Source organism: Nyctereutes procyonoides, unplaced genomic scaffold, assembly GCF_905146905.1.
Source record: "Nyctereutes procyonoides isolate TBG_1078 unplaced genomic scaffold, NYPRO_anot_genome, whole genome shotgun sequence".
Lineage (NCBI taxonomy): Eukaryota > Metazoa > Chordata > Mammalia > Carnivora > Canidae > Nyctereutes > Nyctereutes procyonoides.
In genome coordinates, this window is record NW_026575031.1 from 2,645,603 (window position 1) to 2,665,890 (window position 20,288).

General features: G+C 33.4%; 1 protein-coding gene across 4 annotated transcripts in view; it reads right to left on the reverse strand.

The window, feature by feature from the left end:
• DPH6 (diphthamine biosynthesis 6) overlaps nucleotides 1-20,288 on the reverse strand; it is a 153,677-nt gene that overhangs the window by 110,470 nt on the left and 22,919 nt on the right. Inside the window, exon 4 of one of the 4 annotated variants that reach the window (XM_055316737.1) lies at nucleotides 8,134-8,319. The exons of the other annotated variants lie outside the window; for them this stretch is intronic. Within the exon in view, the coding sequence (XP_055172712.1) occupies nucleotides 8,134-8,319 (186 nt within the window). Of the gene's footprint in view, nucleotides 1-8,133; nucleotides 8,320-20,288 lie in introns of those variants that run through there. 4 annotated transcript variants of the gene reach the window in all.

Genomic DNA, 20,288 nt, shown 5'->3' on the forward strand with positions numbered 1-20,288 from the left:
AAACAAAATATAACCATTTTAGGAGGCTTATTCCAAATCTTGGGTTAAATATAAGAAACTGGTTACTATCAAATCCTAACAAAACACAATTTATAGACCAAACTCTCATTTTGTTTTCTACAAAGATGATCGCTAGACTGTTTTTTTTTTCTTTTCAAATGTAGTTAAAACACATCTTTAAACTGTGTAATGAGCAGTATATACTCAATAATGTGTATAATCCACAAATTGCATCTTTTATAAAACAATGTTTTAGCTACTTTGTTAATTAGTAACAGTTAGTTGTAACTTATTATATTTTCCCTTAATGTTCCTTGGTTTTAAATGCTTCTTAATCATTTCTATATCAGATTGCTTGACTGATCAGTTGATTTCAAATCCATAAACACATGAAGTAAAGAGTAGCCACACTAAAGCCATTATATAAAACAAAGAATTCAGTGAATGCAATGATTTTACACACAGTGGGGAATCAGTAATTATCAACTAACTACAAAGCAGAAAAACATCAACATAACTTTGGCATCTTCTAACTATGTAAAATCTTCACCAACTAGATTAGTTTTATCTATTAGATACCATTGTTTTGTCTAAAATATACACAAATATCAGTCTGAGAAGAAATATGTGTAATAGCACGAAGAAAAAAAAATCAAGCTAGTCAAAGAGAAGACAGAATTTCTGTATAAATGCTTAAAAACTCCTTCTGAAAGCAAGATCCATTGATATTAACCTAAAATTAAAGTTTATAATATTACTTAGCCTTTGACAGAATCTAGTCTATGATGGCCCTAAAGAATGTCTGAAATAAATGTAAACATGCTTCTATAAGTAACAGTGGAGGGCAGTTACTGGCTTTCCGAAACAACTAATTTAAAAAAGTAAATATTGTCTAATTAATGACCTCAGGATACAGTGAACTGAAAGTCCGATTTAATTTTTGTATTAAATTACGTTTCACCCTTTGGTAAACACCTTATAGTAGTACTGTGGTGGAAGCATTAAAAAACTATGTTAATATGTAATTATCTGTTCTCCATTGGAAAGAACCAAGACAGGGAAGAATCCTAGAGACTATAAGACTGAATTGGTTAAGAACAGATGATAAATTATTTCAAGGTATTAATCAAAATTATAAGCTAAATCAAAAATCCAAAGTGTAATTCTCAAACAAGCATAGATAGAGCAATACTGAACCTTAAATACTACAGGATTCTTAGGAGAAACTCAGCAACAATAGCCAGACAAGGAAGGATGAATGCCAGGTCATTGAACAAAGAGGTACACTACAAGGAATATGGAATATTTTTAAAAGAGCAAAGAATTCACCACACACAATAAGTGTGATGAATACATAGCAGCAACTTTCTCCCTTCTTGACACAGGCACTGTGCCTTAATCATCTACATTTCCAGCAACTAGAAAAAAACCTGCAACAAACCAAGAGAAAAAAATGTATATTAACATTCTAAGACTCATACAGCATGTACAAACATTATGAATAATGAGTATATAGTGTGTGACTTATCTTTGTACCTCTAAAATTTATCATTTTATTGAAGTTCAAATAAAAAAGCATATAGAACAAAACATTCTGAAGTTCCTCTTCGTATTGTTTTCTCATATAAACTTTTCACATTTTTGGTAGTATGTCCATTTTCTGCCCACAAAGCTTTACCATTAAGAAGATTTTAGTAGATGGGTCCCTGGAAGACCCTGTAGAAAAATGGAACTGTGGAAAATATTAAATTAATTCCAGTTGGTATCAAGCTATAGCAAAGTCCAAAACAAATATATTGAAATGCACAAGCTTTGACATCATATGTGCCAATGCCGAAGCAATTGATACATGAAAGACTAAGAGGAAAAGAAAATTAAAGACAAAATAAGGAGTAGGAGAATCTCTACCATTCTATTCCTGAATTCACAGGGCATGGTTAACTTCTCTAAGAACCAGATCAACAGAGAAACTATGACAGGTAAAAACGATCTTATTAAACTAGTTTAGTGTGAGCATTGCTCCATTGCCCCCATGTAAGAGAAACATTCTATCTAGTGACTTGGTACAATATTATTAATAATATTAACAATACTATTAACATTAGTTAACATTAATGACTATTATTATTATTAATGTAATAGTTAACATTTATTGAGGCTTCCTATTTTACATGGATTATCTCATTAAATGCTCATTGACGGGGATCCCTGGGTGGCGCCGCGGTTTGGTGCCTGCCTTTGGCCCAGGGCGCGATCCTGGAGACCCGGGATCGAGTCCCACGTCGGGCTCCCGGTGCATGGAGCCTGCTTCTCCCTCTGCTTGTGTCTCTGCCTCTCTCTGTGTGTGTGTGTGTGTGACTATCATAAATAAATAAAAATTTAAAAAATAAATAAATAAATGCTCACTGACAATCCTATGATGTAGGTACTATTGCTAGCCCCAACTTTACAAATGTGAAAGCCACAGTGTAGAAAAGTTAACTAAATCAAGGTCGTACAGCTAGCATGCAGTAGTCTAGAGCACAGACAAGTCTGACTCCAGAATTCCCACTTACCACTCATAGGCAAAAAAACGGAAAAAACAAAAAAGCATTTATTACACACAACATTGATTTCCTTAAATATTTGTAATTTAAAGATATCATCGGACATCATTAAAGATGAAAATACACAGCGTTAACAGGGGTTCCCAATGTTTTTTATCTCCAGACACTGAAACGTGCCACAAATTGTCCCTCCTTACAATCCAGTGGTGGAGTTGAGGAGGAAATGCCACCCACAGCTGTCTGTCTCACCCTGAGAATTCCACAATATACATACCATATCTTTATGTGTAGGCAATACACATAAAGCCACATATATGGCTCTACTCAAATCTTGCTTGTGGCTCAAAAGATTAATAAAATGTATATTCAAAGATTTTACCACATTTCTCTCATGCAAGACTCATGTTAAAAAAATCATCGCATACTTCAATATTAACTCATAATAAAGAAAGCTGAATTAATAAAAAAATAATGTTACTTTTTTCTTGGGTTTAATCTGTTTGATTCAGCAGCAATGATCTCGTCTCATATTCTACCACCTTGAAGAAATTTAAAGGATTTCTTTGGAGGACTGCTATAAAATCATCATTGACATTTTAATTTAAAAAAGAAATGTATGTAGAATAAACAGGACATTTCCTCTAACAGTCTGCAGTGGCTGCTCCATTGCTTCTTTGTACAGTCTTGGTAAATTATGCAGGCTCTCACTAGACAGAGCAGCTGTATTTCACTGTCTTCAGTAATGTAATCTACATTTATCATTATTTTAATTAAGCAGATTCTTAATTTGGTACTTTCATTGCAAAGAAAAATACCTTATTCATTTTTTTTTGGTAGACAGCATCTTGTCAGTCTTATAAACCAGAATTTAATTTTAAACATGTTTCTTACTGCAACTGGACACTATTTTTTTTAACTATCATATTTATTTTTTTAAAAGCTTGTTCAGTTTCATTCTATCAGTTTAAAACATTGGTTCCTTCTTTATAATGTTTTTTTAAAAAGGTTACTTTCATAGTTCTCAACTTTAACCTAAGTAATATACTAAAAACAGTATGTGATTTATTATAATTTTAAATTCAGGATTATTCAAAATTAATAGGAAGCACAAATAAGAACTTTACAAGAAAAACAATGATTTACTCCATGTTGAGAAAATTCAATTCACAAGTTCTTCATGCAAGATTATTTTTATCACCAGGTCATTTGAAATGTCTGAATCTTTAGCTAAATCCATCACTGTGGAATGCAACAGCTTTTAATCATCTTGAAGACAAGTTCGGAGTATTTTTTATTCATCTTCCGTTATTATTTATAGTCACAAGTTGATTTCTAAAACATAATTTGGTGAATTACACTTGAAATGTGTTTGTTTAAATGATTCACATAGAAACAATAATGTAATAGTACGAGGCCACATTAAACTGTGCATTTGAATACATATGGTATCTCAAATCTATGTCAATAAGGGAAGGCCTGATATTAAAAAAAATTCTGTATTTAGCATATATTAATTGAGCATCTTTTATGTGCCAGGTGAATTCAAACCAAAGAACAAAGCCTTTGCACAAGAGAGGGAGAAGGAAAGGAAAGAGAGAGAGAGAACATATGTGTACACATAACATATGCATATACAGTACAGTATCAAGTGTTTTTTAAACTTTGTTCCTTCAAAGAGAGACTTTAGGCTTCCATCTCCACCTCAACCAGAAAAGCTCCACTTTCATCTATTTTTATAAATCAGTCTTTTTTTGTACCTGGGTAGAGAAAGCAAAATTAACTTACCTGGAAAATATGAGTAAGGGCTCTAGACTATTACCGAGAACACAGGCAAATGAAAAGTATATCCTAAGTTTTCTCAGGTATGCTAAGGGGGGAAAAGGACTCTTTTCTGGAGTTTCACTTATCAGTTTTCACATGTTGCCAAATATTGGTTTGTGAGTAAATGTCCACTAAAGTTTATAAACATGGCTTATTTAAGAAGTTTGGAGATGAAGTCTGTAAAGAATTGAAAGTTAACGCACATCTCATTTTATCAGTCCACATTATCAAGAATGCCATGTCAGCTTTCAGATTCATATAAACCATCAGAAGTCATGAGAGAGAAATTTTTGAAAAATCTAAAGTACACTAACTGTGTTCTAGATTTTTATTAAAACTTCCTTGTATAAAACAATGCTATTTACCTTCACACTGTGACTTTTGGAACAAAGTAATCATTTGGCCATTTATAATAACTTGGTCATTTAATATATATTACATCTGATCCATCACAAAAAGCTCAAAAGATAAGCTATTTTTACTCCCATTTTGCAGATAAGAAAGCAGACTCAGAAATTCACAAATGTGTTCACTATTACATAGTGAATACATGGAGAAGCTAGGATCTGGGCCCATACTCTTTTTACTAAAACACATTCAAAAGCAAAATAAACTTAGCCCATGGAATTTTTCTCTTTTAATCACAGCTAAATATGACGCCTGCTTTTATTATCATCAATAACTTCACATAAAGTTGTGTTTACAATGAAAAATTTAGCTATCAATATATATAAGCAAATAAGTAACCAATAAAGAAAGGAAGGCAAATCTAAAATTTAAATCAATGCTAATGAATGACAAATACTTTAGACATTGTGTAACTCCCTTGGTTTGAATTTAAATAATGTCCTGTATAAAGCCCGGGTTGCCCAATTCAGGAACAAGTAAAAGTTAGGTTCTAGGCAACCCACTTAGGCTCTAATTAAATAGACAAAACAAGTACAAAGAAACTAAATTATTTTTTAAAATACTCCTATTGGAACTCCACTTCAAAAAGATATTTCACGAAGAGACAGTACAGCTTGTAAGATTCCTTCCAGATCAAATTACTCTGATGAATGTCTGATAAAACTTGAGATTTACCACTGGGTAACAACAAGAGGTAGCCAATAATTCTAAATGAAAACTCAGAATGGTCCTTTGTTCCCTTTGTTTAAAGTAAAGCTGCTAGTGAAAAACAAGAATGTCTACTTAGGAAAAAAGGAGTCTCCTGTCTGAGCAAAAATTAAATTTAAATATCCTGCTTCCTACCTGAATATTCTGAATTATCTACATGTATCTACTGTTCACTAAAAGACTACAGAGGGCACTGTTGCATCAGCTTTGAAGCTTTACAATAGAAGCCTAGAAAAACTGTCAATAATATATAATTTCTTTAAAGGGTCAAATGCATGGAAATCTACCAAGCTTAATATAAGGGACAAAATCAAAATGTACATTTTTTTAAATAGGCTGGACTTCAATGGGGCAAAAAAAAAAAACTTAACAAAAACAACTGTCAAATTGAGAACACTGCACCACACACATTTTGCATTTCCTTTTGTAGTGCTTTCATGAGAAAGGTAACTAATCATAGCACCTCCTTATCCAATGGAAACAGCAGCCCATTGCAGAATCCTTTTTACAATCAATAGGAAAATGAATGTGGCATCTCATGCAATCCTTCCATAATTCTATCAACAGAAAGAATGTGGTCTGTTTGCATACTTTTGTCTAAAAGGCCAATTCCATTTGTCCCTTCTTTGGGTAAAATGACAGCTACAGATCAATCACTTTCACAAGAAAGTAAACATATTGCAAAAAAAAGAAAAAGGATCAAAACTGAAATCCTCATAGCTTTTAAATGTAATTTTGTTACACGTATGTAGGAACGCAAACTCAAAGCAAATAGAAAAAGCAAGTTTGTCCTCATAGACATGCATTTCGTGCTATTGTGCAACAGTACTGGGATACAAAATTTAAAAGTTACAATTGTCATGAATACTGTAATTAAATATGAATAGCATTAATTAAACTTCCATACATTTTCTCTCATATCATTCCTGTTACAATTCTTTGAAACTAAATTAAGTATAATGCCAATCCAATGGCTTAATACATATGTTTGCAATGTATTTCAATAAGACTAGTATATAAAATATAAAGCTTTGTCTTTAAAAAAAAAAAAATATATATATATATATATATATATATATAAAGCTTTGTATTACACTACTACTTTTTTCCACTTGGACTTCCAAAAATTTAGATTTTTGATAGTACAAATAATACAAAAATGAAAGAAAGGTTATATTATTTTAGTAATTTGAAAATAATGTCTTGAATTGCTTAACCTCTATAGAAACACTAACATTAGCTGAAGAATTACAGTATCAAGACCAAGCAATTAAAGATAACATGTAAAATGAGAAAGAAGGATACTCCATTAATGCATATCAGATCACAACACTGCATCACATATTAGATAAATCAACAATAATCCAGGTGCTATCATAAAACTAAGGCTTCTAATAAAGAATCACAAATTCCCTAGAAAAACAGTATACAACTCCTCTTGTCACTCTCAAACTTCCAGAAAGATTAGGACCTTCTCTGAAATCAAAGTGCAGAACTGTGAAAGTGTTAAAAATTCTTCAATAATATGTCAACCTATTCATTAATCAAAAAAAGGGGAAGAGGCTTCAGATGGTATGTAGATTTCATTTTATGACAAAAGCCTCGGTTTAACAAGTTATTTTCAGCCAATAAAAGTCAAAAGTAAAGCACTGTTAAAGTGGGCAGCACTGACTCTAAGGCTTTAACTTATTAAGCCAAAATGCTACTTGAGTATTGCTCCCTTAAATTATTAATTTATGAGTTTTGCTTAGTCTCCTCCCGAGGCAAGGCGGTTTTGTAGGTATGTTGAATGCACGTAAATAAACAGAAAGCTTTTATAATAGTCTAATAATACACCAAACATAATAAAACCCTTTTTAATGAACACTGAATGCACAATCCTATGAACTAAGTTTATATAAATGGGCTATATAATTTAAAGAAACTGTAAGATTCTCTAGGAAGTAAATGCACAAATTCAGAAAAATTAAACACAAGCCCACTGATTTTCATTGATCTGATAAAATGCTTATAACAGAATCAAAATGTTGCTGTGCCTATAAGGAGTATGTCACATGCAATTTTGAAGAAATATATGAGAAAATGTCGTAAACTGTTGGAAAATTTATTTGCAATACTGCATTTCATCTACCCTAAGTATAATTGCAAAAAAAAAAAAAAAAAAAAAAAACACAACCCTCAGGTAATGTCTTTTTAATATTTAGTGTATTTAACTAGATATTTTAGTTTACTATTGTAGAAAGAAATGCAGTGTATTAAAATCAATTTTAGTTAACTCTAATTTATGCAAAGCTTGATTGTGAGCAATAGCTGCTGAAAGGATGCAGCATTGTTGATTCATATACAAGCATTTTACTTAACTACATTGGATAATAGCAGTGCTCCTAAAGGAGTATAAAAAGCAAAGTGATTAGCAGTCATTACTGTTAATTAGTGCTCACATTACATTCCTTGGGATGAATCTCTTTTAAGTTGAATACATGGGAAGTTTATTTTTTAAAGAACTGCCAAACCTTGCCGAGGTAAGTATTGGAATAATCCGTCAACTATCAGTAAACAGACTAAAAAACAGGGACAGATCAACATCCAATTAGTTATGTCTAGTTTTTAAACAGGAAAAGGGTTGAGGGGAATGAGTAAAACTGGAAACTCATACTTCACATTCTGCAATCTCACTGATAAAAGGAGGAAATGTGTGTTTATCAAACTTGCTGTGAGTGCACAGTTCATTTGGAGTCCTGTAAACAATTGCCTGACTGTCCACTTCCAAATGCATGTGAAAATTTTGGAGATTTGGAGCATCATATTCAACAAGCAAGGTCACTCTAGTGAGACTCTGGAAATGGGAAATTAGGAAAACGTGGCAATCAGAGGTTTAGGGCTGAGCAGAAAAAGCCCTGAGGCTGGTTTACCATCTTTTACTACCAGTCAGGCTGTCTCTGCTTATTCGGTATCAACACGACAGGGCTGAGAGTGAATTTAAAGAACTCCACACACCTAACTGGGACATTGACTTTCTTGTTTAGAAAATGATAGACATTTGTCACAGGGAAAACAACCACCACCACCAAAAAACTCAGACAGGGCTTTCAAGGACAAGCCCTGAATGAAAAACAGGCTCCTCCTGAACCTTCAGCAAAGGACATAGGGAATGACAACATCCTGTTGATTCTCTGGTTTCCTCTCCTACTATACCATTCTGTGCATTTTAAAATGGAGGTCAAATCTTCAACAAAGAAGCTTCAAATACAATGTATGGTCATTAGAGGGAAAACGTTTAAAAATTCAAATGTCCAAATATTATACAAACATTATTACTTGTATATCCAGACCTAAAATATGTTCTTCAATTACTTTTATGCATATATTCTACAAATAGATTTTGCAAAAATGTAGTCATGTACCATTCAGGATATTTGGTAATCTATTTGCTTCTCTTAATGACACACACAGATGTGTTCGTGCAACTTCATTTTTGATGCTATATATTCCGTTATATAGATATACCATAATTCAGTTTGCCAGTCATTCCTAAATCTTTGAATATATCTTTTCTTTTTAGAATAAATTTCCTGGAGTAGAAATGCTTGGTAAAGATAGTGCATTTTTTGTGTCTGATGAGATCTGCCAAATTACCTCTGAAAGGCTGAACCAATTTAAAGGGCTGCTGGCAGCACATAGGATACCTATTTCTTCAAAATCAATATCCTTTCTTAATCCTGACAAAGTGATAGTTGCATTTTTGAGTTAGTGACATTGCACATTTTCTGGCCATTTGGATTTATTTCAATATGAACTGCCTATTCATATCCTTAGCCCATTTCTCTATTTGGAGGCCAGCTTTTAAACATCCAAAAGATAGTGAGAAATTCTTCTCAAATGTTACCTTAGAGGATCCCGAAAAAAAAAGAGATTATTTTGAAGACAGAGACCCTATTAAGATTCTTCATATGAGACTCCTTTACAACATACTATATTATAGAAGGAGACCTCCCAATGGACTAAAAAAAAAAAATATTAAAAACTGAACTTGTAAATATTGTCTCATTTTAGTTCCCTTTATTTTCTATAAATAGAAAATCTATTATATTAATCTATTAATTCAGAATGAACAGTAATGTTGTTATTGTCTCTCTCTCTTTTTACTCTTGTTATACCAGGGAACAGTTTGAACACATACAAAAAATCTGAATTGTCTTTTAGTTATTTAGATAAGTCCTCGAAGCAGACTGTAACTACAGATGATGGACAAGTTCCTCATGCTATTATTACCCTGGATCAAAAACTTAATTAAAATGTGTCATTCTTGAAAAAAGTACTACATATAAGAAAAAATGAAAAAAATGCCCTCTCCCCCAAGTGAGTTCAATTAGGGCCTTTTCTCACAGAACCAAGGAACTGACAAAGAAGCCAAATATACTAATTCCTACTTCATCTTCAGAAACAGGTTTAGATTAGAATGTAATTTCAAGCTATAGATCATGTCTTTCCTTTTTAAAAAAACAATAGATTAAAGCTGTTACCTAGAACAATGCTCCTCAAATTGTGTTAAAGACAAAGTTTTTTCTTTTAATTTTCAAAACTCTGAAGACAGAAACGACTGTAAAATATTAAAATGAATTACCAAAAAAAGAAATTTAAAAAGATATAAAATAAAAAGCCATTATTTTGTTATTAGACTCAATAGATATAAAATTGGTCTCAACTATAAAAATTTCCAAATGCTTATTTTCCATTTCCATAAATAGCTGACCTTGGACCAATAACAATCACTTCATGGACTAGCACCAGCTCCTAGACCACACTTTGGGTAGCAACAATTTAAATAATCTGAGAGCTCGGAAATGAGATGAGATCAAACACAGATAGATCACTTTGATCCTTGACTAACATCACAGCCCCTTATCAAACCACATGCCCACCCCTCTGTCTCACTGTTAATTCACACATGCCTAATTGGTTTATATATTCACTATATATGTACTCCTGTATGATAACATCTGGCAAGATAACACAATGTAGTGCTTGGAGGCAGAAGGATACAGTGATTAAAAGTACATATTCTACTACTTTCTAGTTTGGACAAGTTATTTAACCTCTCTGTATCTCAGTTTACTTATCTGCAAAATGGAGAAAATAACCCAGAGTCAATAAAGATAAATTAGAATATAATGTATAAAACGTGTAACAGTGCCTGGCAGATAGTGCTCCATAAACAACATCAATTAAATTATAAGGCAGAAAAAACTGAAAAAAAAAAATCGCATGGCTCTCGGCTTTCTAACAATATAAAAAGAAAACTAGAATGATTCGCATGCTTTACAGTGTTTATATAATAAAAACTGTCCAAGAGTTATAGTAAGGCAAAACTATTAAAAAGACCAAGTCATAAGAGAAATTCCACTCTTTTGAGTTCATAAAGTTGAATGTGTGATATGCTAAAAATCTGAGGCACCTGGGTGGTTCAGTTGGTTAAACTTTCCACTCTTGTTTCTGCTCAGGTCATGATCTCAAAGTCCTGATCTCAGGGTCCTGAGATTGAACCCAGTGTTGTGCTCCATGCTCAGCAGGGAGACTGCCTGAGAGTCTCTTCCTCTGCCTCTCCCTGCATGTGCACAAGCATGCACTCTCTCTCAAATAAATAAATGACTCTTTAAAGAAAAGAGAAAAAAGGTATGGTAAAAATCCTCAACAGTCCTTAGAGCAAATATTCAACAAAAATTTTGAACACCTCATATGGACAAGGCCTCATGGTGAGCACTGCAGAGTATCCAAAATTGAAAAGCACATAGTCCTTGCCTTTAAGAGAGGTATAAGCTAACAAGGAAGGTACACTGTATATGCAAATAATTATGTAAAATAAGGCATAATGTAATAACTTCCCTCAAAAGTCACAAAACAGAAACTCAAAAAAAAAAAAAAAAAGCTACACTTAAGGAAATCATCTTTTGCATCCCTATTCTCCTTCAACACAAAACCCAAGGGTCTATTACAAGCCAGCCAGACCATGTACAGGTCCCTAAGTCTATTGCCCCTTCTGTGGTCCCCAACACGTTCTACCTAAAATTTTAAGATGCCATTTTGCAACCTATTCTCTTTGACATCTTAATATCTTTCTTGAGAGATGCATGTCATCCTCATCTGCTCTCAGATGCCACCTCCGTTCTACTCTCTTCTTCACTCTTTGTAAGACCTAGAGGGCCACTCTGACTTTGCAGCAACTAGCACGCTACATGCTACAGGCTCAAAGAACAATTGAGAACTGAGTTAAGGAATCATAAATATCCCCAGGATACAAGGCTTTCTGAAACTGATGGTTAAAACAGCAGTTATTACACTTCTGAAGAGACGAGATCAATGTGGACTACAATAAAAATCTGGAGCTCTCCCCAGAACAATTTATATATACAAAAATTTGCACAAAATTTCACAGTTCAAAAAATACCTCTCTCCCCTAGATTAAGAAATCTTGTCTTATAATATAACTTTATCCTGCACTGAATTCCATTAGACTGATTTTTTTTATTCACTTTCTATAACCAAGCCCAAATTATATGGCCACTCAAAATCAGTAGAACGTTGGTGAGGGTTAAGAAAGTCACCAAAATAACTACAAGACCAGTAAAATATTATTTAAAAAGCTAAATTGTGAAAAGCTCAAAAGGGAGACCATGCATTATTTATCAAATGATAATGATTCTCCTTACCCTCCTCACTTCCCAGCAAATTATGTAGAAAAGAATCCATAAGGGAACTGGTCTTAAAATAGACCTTGGGCCATTTCAATGGCTCTGGAACCAAACCTATAGTGGGGAGCAAAGAATTCTGTACAAGGAAGGGAAACAAATGTCTGATAATTTCTGCCTTTCTGACTTCTCAATGTATTTTTATAGAAATCTATAAGGAACAATATTAGCTTAATTTTACAAGGATTAGATAGGCTTAACTTTGCTCAATAAGTTTAATTTAACAACAGCTCATTGAGCACCCAACGTGTATAAGTATACAAAATAACCACATGACCGAGGACTATAGATGTTATGAATAACTGTGATGTAATTTCACTGGTATTGAGAGGTAACAGCTTTCACATACAGGAGTGCACATAATGGCTCTTTTCTACTGCCACTGGACATTTAAAGAGCCGTTTGAAAAATATCTTAATTTTTCATATTCTGTTTCAAAGTTTAAATTCTCTAAAGTCAATTCATTTAACTTTCAAATGGAAGTTCCTGCTTAAGGCTTTTTATAAATGAGTTAATACATTGCTTAGGTTTTAAAGATAAACATAGAGTTAAATCTTAAAAGAACATACCAAAATAAGTTTTGATGGAAAGAAAGTATCTATAAATAAAAACCTTTGTCATCTTTGGGTTCACTTCTTTATCATCTTTTGAAATGACCCATCAGCTTATTCATGTAGGTAAGTAGATAGAAAACACCAATTCCACATGTTCCTTAGAAGGTTCAATTATCTGAATGAAATACTCTAAAAAAGGCTCAAGAGGGCCAAAAATTAAAGGCAACAAATGTAGAAAGATAAATTCAATCTAATATAAAATACATATTTGCTCACATTAAAACCTCTTTTATAAGTTGAATGATTACCATTCTTTTTCTTCTCTGCATTAACTTACTAATAAAGTCAAGAGGAATTACACTCATCTCAATGCCAACTTGCAGCTACTACTTAGTATTAATGCACTAATGGAATTTTGTATGCAAGGAAAAAAAAAAACCCTGACTTTATTTAGCTTCACTGGATTATTTTGGTAGCAAAGGAATAAAGAAGAAAGAAGACCTGGCACTAGCCTGAAGCTGGCAGGATACGAAAACAACACGAAACAAAACTAAACTAATTTATACAGCATCTTTCTTCCTAGAAACCCAAAGAGGCTCTCATATATTTTCACCTTTATTCTCAAAACAGATAAATAAAAAAGAAAAAGATATAGCTATAGTTTACAGATGCAATAAATGAATTCCAGAAGAGTACAGTTAAACACAATGCCTGTATAGTTCAAGAGCTATATAAAGTCCCATAAGAAATAAAAATGAAATACAATCCCTGCTCCTCAAGGTACTTACAATCTTTAAACAAAAATACACAAGATAAAAAAAAAAAAAACAAAAACCTAGTACTGTATATTGAGATAGATTACTATAAGAAAAATACAATGTTTTATGAAGTTTCCAGGAAGAAAGATAATACATTCAGTGGGGGCATTTGAAGGAAGATGTCAAAAGGAGAAGCATATAAAAAAGCAATTGGATAGGAAAGGTTAACATAGCCATGCAGGAAAGATATGGACTGTGGGGGGTGGGGCGGAAATGAGTTCTGACATAATCTAGTATAGATGGAAAATTCCCATGTAAAGGAATACTGGGAAAAGATAAAAGATAAGTGTAAGTCATATAATAGAGTGTCTAACAGATCAATGCTAAGCAGAAAAGATTTTTGATGAAGAGAAGAATGTGATTGGATTTACACTTTAGTAAAACCAATCTGGCATAAGTTTAAAAGATAAATTATAGAGTGGGAAGAAAAGCATAAATGGGAAATAAGGGGTCAATTAATTTATAGGCCAAAGCCAGGTTCAATCTGACATGATGCCCAAAAGCATCATATAGTTTGTAAATAAGTGGAACCAAATCAAACTAAAAAAGCTGTATAGCCAGAGAAACAATTAACAAAATAAAAAGACAACCTATAGAAAAATAAGATACTTGCAAATCATTTATCTGATAAAAGGTTAACACTTAAAACATATAAAGAATTCATACAATTCACTAGCAAACAAAGCAAAACAGCAAAAACAACAACAAAAAAGCCCCATAAATAACCCAATTTAAAAACGAGCAGTGGAATGGAACAGGTATCTTTTCAAATAAGACATCCAAATGGCCAACAGGTACACAAAAAGATGCTCAACATCATTAATCATCAGAGAAATGGAAATCAAAACCACAATGAGATATCACCTCACATCTGTTAAAATGGCTATCATCAAAAAGACAACAGATAACAAGTGCTGGTGAGGATGTGAAGAAAAAGATATACTTGGGCACTGTTGGTAGGAACATACATTGATACAGCTATTATGGAAAAATAGAATGGAGGTTCTTCAAAAAAAACTAAAAACAGATGACCTAGCAATCCCACTTTTGGGTATATATTCAAAGGTAATGAAAACAGGATCTCAAAGAGATAATCTGCACCCCCATTGTTCATTGCTGCATTATGCCCAATAGCCAAGATACAGAAACAACCTAACCCATCAACAGATAAATGGATAAATGACTTATTTCTTTCTCTGGGTTTGGATTTTGTGAAACCAAACCCAGAGAAGTGAAGTGAAATAAGTCAGAAAGACACATGTGGAATCTAAAAAAATTTAAATTCAGAGAAACAGAGAGTAGAATGGTGATCACCAAGGGCTGGGGGCAGGGTAAATGAGAAGATGTTGATCAAAGGGTACAAATTTCCAGTTACTAAGATGAACAAGTTCTAGGGATCTAATATACAGCCTAGTGATTACAGCTAATAATACTGTATTATATACTTGAAAGTTACTAAAAAGGTAGATCTTAAATGTTCTCACTACAAAGAAGAAATGGCAATTAAGTGATAGAATGGAGGTGTTAGTTAGCTAATGCTAAGGTGATAATCATTTTTGCAATTTTTAAATGTATCAAGTCAAATGGTTGTACACCTTAAACTTAGACAAATTATTATATGTCAATTATATCAATAAAGCTAAAAAAATACTATGTTTCACATGTAAATGCCAGTAATTTGCTGGTATAAACCAGTAATTATTCAATACAATTATTACGATAACTTAAATCCCACTTATATGCATTATTATGTTAAACTCATTAATATCATAAGTTCTGCTTCCTTTTGTGAATTCACACTTGGTGATTTTATTTAGAGTTGAGAACTAAGGATAAAATATTTTAGTTGTTATGTACTACATATAATATGAAAAAAATAAATGTACAATTAAAAGAACCACCAAGACTAATTTTTTTTTCCTATTTTAATCACTCAGTGCTCATCACGACAAGTGCATTCCTCAATCTCCATCAACTACCTATTTCACACATTTCCCCAAACATCTCACTCCCTTCTCCCCTCTGGTAACTATCAGTTTGTTCTCTATAGTTAAGAATCTCCTTCTTGGTTTGTGTCTTTCTCTCTTTTTCCATTTGCTCATTTGCTTAATTTCTTAAATTCTACCTAAGAGTGAAATCATGAGGTATTTGTCTTTCTCTGATTGGTTTATTTTGCTTAGCATTATACTCTCTAGCTCCATTTGTGTTATTGCAAATGGCAAGATTTTATTTTTTATGGCTGAATAATATTCCAGTGTGTGTGTGTGTGTGTGTGTGTGTGTGTGTGTGTGTGTGTACACATCACTTCTTTATCCATTCGTCAATCAATGGATATTCGGGTTGCTTCTATAATTTGGCTATTGTAAATAATGCTGCTATAAAGCAGTGGTGCCTGTATCCTTTTTGAGTTTGTGTTTTTGTATTCTTTAGGTAAATATCCAGTAGTGCAATTGCTAGATCATACGGTAGTTCTATTTTTAACTTTTTAAGGAATCTCTACATTGTTTTCCACTGTGGCTGTACCGGTTTGCATTCCCACCAATAGTACAAGAGGGTTCTTTTCCCTCTGAATACTTGCCAACGCCTGTTGTTAAGACCAACATTTATTAAGAGTTAATCTTGAGGGATCCCTGGGTGGCGTGGTGGTTTGGCGCCTGCCTTTGGCCCAGGGCGCAATCCTGGAGACCCGGGATCGAATCCCACATCGGGCTCCCAGTGCATGGAGCCTGCTTCTCCCTCTGCCTGTGTCTCTGCCTCTCTCTCTCTCTGTGTGTGACTATCATAAATAGATAAAAATAAAAAAAAATTAAAAAAAAAAGAGTTAATCTTGATTAAATGAACCCAGCTTGATATGAAGCATCTTCTATACCATCCTATACCAGATTAAAGAGATGACAAAGATACAGTGCTATAAAATTTAATATCAGAATATTTGTAATATATAGCTTTATATATTCCCTGTCACTTTTATTTAAATGCCATCTTTTTACTTAGTCCCATCAAGCCTTATGAAACCACCTCTACAATGTCTTCTCTTCACCTTTCTCACTGTTACTCCCCCAGTTCAGATACTCAGAACCTTTCAATTACTCCAGTATCTCAGTTTTCAACCTGAATCCCTCATCTCCAGAATTCTACTTCTCTAATCCATTTCTTGCATCATTATAGTGGTTCAACTTAATGTCCTTGAAATTCCTTCAACTGTGCCATTCTATGTCATTCCTTTTGCAAAGCCCTTTAGGATAGTAGCTTTCAAATTTGTTTAACCATAAAAATTTGTTTAATAGCCTGGAATATACATAATATGCATGCCTATACACACCTATGAAAGAACATTTCACAAAATATAATTAACCTTACTATGTACAATGCATTTTGATATCTTCTATTTTATTCTAGTTTCTTTCATTTAAAAGGAAAAAATGGTATGACACATTAAACTGAGTTTAGAAAAAAAACACCTTAGGAGCTCTCTACTGCATAATAATCCTTGGCCTAAAATTTAAGACATTCTTTTTTGGCTTCAACCAACCTTTGCAGACTGATTTTCTACTATTCCTTAAACTCTGAGCTCTAGCCACATTGAACTTCTTGCTATTTCCCTAATATAGCTCATAATTTCCTGCTTCTATGATTTTGGCTAAGCTCTGCCCCTAATTTGCAACATTTTCAGCCATTCACCCAAACCTGCCTTTGTCAAAATCCAAACAAGCTTCAAGGATAGCACATGTAATTCCCCCAAGTGTAATTCTGATGACCCAACACAAAATTTTTTTCTCCTCTGAATCCCCATAATCCTTTAAATCGCATACTCCAATGGCAACTCTATTTTGTATTAGTTTCTTTGTGTATGTGTCTTCTCTCTTCAGGCTCTGTGAAGGGTGAGACTGTTTCATACATCTCTTTACACTACTGGTATAAGTATCCAATTAATGTTTTCAAACTGAAAGACATAAAAGAGTCTATAAATTGTAGTAGCATCAAGTTAAAGTTAACAGAAAAAGTCAAGGTCAATTAACACATCCTTTTGATTCACTCAATTTTTCTCACAGTATCATGTCACAGAAAAGGACTCCATTGAATCATCTCTTACCAGTAATAATAATTTTTAAAACTCTAAATATTTATTGATATTATCTTTACTTATTATGGCTATTGTATGATTTAGGATATAGAAATGAATGAAGATGTTCTCAATTTAAAAGGGAAAGTCAACAGGGTGCCTAAGTGGCTCAGTTGGTTAAGCATCTGACTCTTGATTTCAGTTCAGGTCATGATCTCAGGGTCATGAGATTGAGCCCCACATGAGATTCTCTTTCTGTCTCTCCAACTGCCCCTCCCTGCCCCTGGTTGCATCTGTGCATGCTCTCTCTTAAAAAAAAAAAAAAAAAAAAAAAAGATGGGGGCAGTAGATGTAAAAAGATCAATTTAAGATTTATCATATTGTTGTGTGACTACCAATAAAGTCCTGTAAGGATAACAATAAATGAATAAAGTAAGTTTTAAATTTTGGTAACATGTTCTTAGTCATTTCATAGAGAATATAACAAAGACCTGTAGCTTACAGGTCTAGAAAAGTAAAAGACTATAGTATACATCTAGTATATATCTAGCATATATATATAGTATACATCTAGCATCTTAAACAACACAACTCCAAAGTAGACATCTACAAAAAATTTCTTTAAAGATAAATGGTAACACAGTCAAGGAAAAAGACAAAAAATTCAGTAGGACACAGACACCAGAGGCTTGAAAGACAAGTGAAATATACCCAACACACTTTAAAATATATGGAGTAGATGTTAAGATAGAAATCTATAGTTTGTAGAAGAAAGGAATACAGGGACATAAAAGTCAACTAGTGAGTTTATACAGAGGCACTGAATCAGGCAAAAAAATAAAGAATATATATGTGCATGTTTAATATACACACACACGATCAGTTATACCAAGTGGAGAAAGTCCAAGGCTGAGTAGACAGAATGATCATTTTGCTACAAAGAGGGACATGTGACTACATGTTCTAGGATTTAGAGGGAATCTATAGATGAAGATTCTAGATATGTGATATGTTTACAAACTATAATAATTGACAAGTATAATCCAACATCTTATTTCCAGACAGATCTTCCGTCATATGCCTTCTCATGCATGCCTGACTATATTGTCTGAAGGACCAGTGATAACACAGCCTCAATAAAATTGTACCTGGGAGTTAAAATGACACTTGTCTGTGCTAATTCCAATTTTTCTGTTTGGGGTCCAGAACTGATACTAGCAAAACATTTCTTGTGCCAAGGGGCCAGGTTTGATGTCCAAAATTTTGGGAAGTGACAGGGCTTGAGGCAAGCTGTGCAATGCTGAAGAGCCAGGAGCAATCTGTATAGGGCTATGTGTCTGTTTAATTAGCAGTATGTCTGGGTCCTCCCGGCAAATCTAAAGGCCTTCTTATATGTTCCTCATACTCCAAACTCTTTGGATTTGCTTCAAGCCACCCAACCATCTAGGTTGTTTGTTGTTGTTGTTGCTGCTGTTGTTGTTTATTAACCAGATCCAAAGTGAAAAGAGATCCATATAGTAATTTTCCACCATAATAAGCATGTTTTCTAACATGCAGATATCAAAAATAATTTGAAAAAGTGTCTGCTCAGCATTTCTCTAAAATATTCTACAGCTGGAAATTATTCTTGGTACAGTTAGTGGTTACACTGTCAAATCTGATAACATATCCTATTTTGCAAAGTTTGACGATGATACCTATTCCATTTAAACTTCTAAGTGGAAAAAAAATAAACTTCTAAGTGGAAAAACAAGAACAAAATGAATTTACCAATGGTTTTACATCATATTTTCTAACAGTGTTGTGGCTCCCCTAAATTAGGTAAATTATTATACAAAATATAGTTTGTGAAAGTTTGGACTTATTTGTTCAACAATCCTTCAAAAATTATCCATTTGCCAGAAACACTGCTGGACACTAGAGACATAAAAATGAAGAGTACTGCCTATGTCTTTGAGGGTATCCCAGTTTAGCAAGAGATAATAATCACATAAGCAATCTTAGCAATTTCCTCAGAAAAACAGTGGAGGTATAGACAAGCAGACACGGAAAAGACAGGAGGTAGATAAATTAGTGCTAATTTCATAGAAGAGTATGAGGTGAGATAGAGGTTCTGCAGAACAGAGAAAGGGTATGGAAAAGCACAGGCAAAGACTCAGATATGAAAAGCAATCTCCTAATTAGTTCATTATAACTTGAACCCAGACACTTGTGTGGGAATGACAGGATCAGACAAGTAGGAATGCAGGGGTCTCTTCTTATAGAGTCTTTTGTGTCAAGCTAATGTGTTTGTAGTTTGTTTTAATAGTAGGTTAAGTATGCAGAACAGCTGGTGACAATATAGTAGAAGGGCTAAATGGTACACAAGGCAAAACTGAAGGCAAGCTGACAAGTCAGGAGACCCTCAAACAGTACAGGTGAAAAACCAGTAATGATGAGAATGAGATCAAAGGGTCAGATATCAGAAGTCACAGAAGTAATATCAACAGATTCCAGAAATCTAATGGTGGTGGTTGTCATGGGAGAAAAGAGAAGTGAAATCTAGTAGTGAGGCTCCAGGTTAGACTCGGGTAATGGGGTAAATAAGGATGATTTTAACTAAGAGGGAAATATAGGAAATGGAG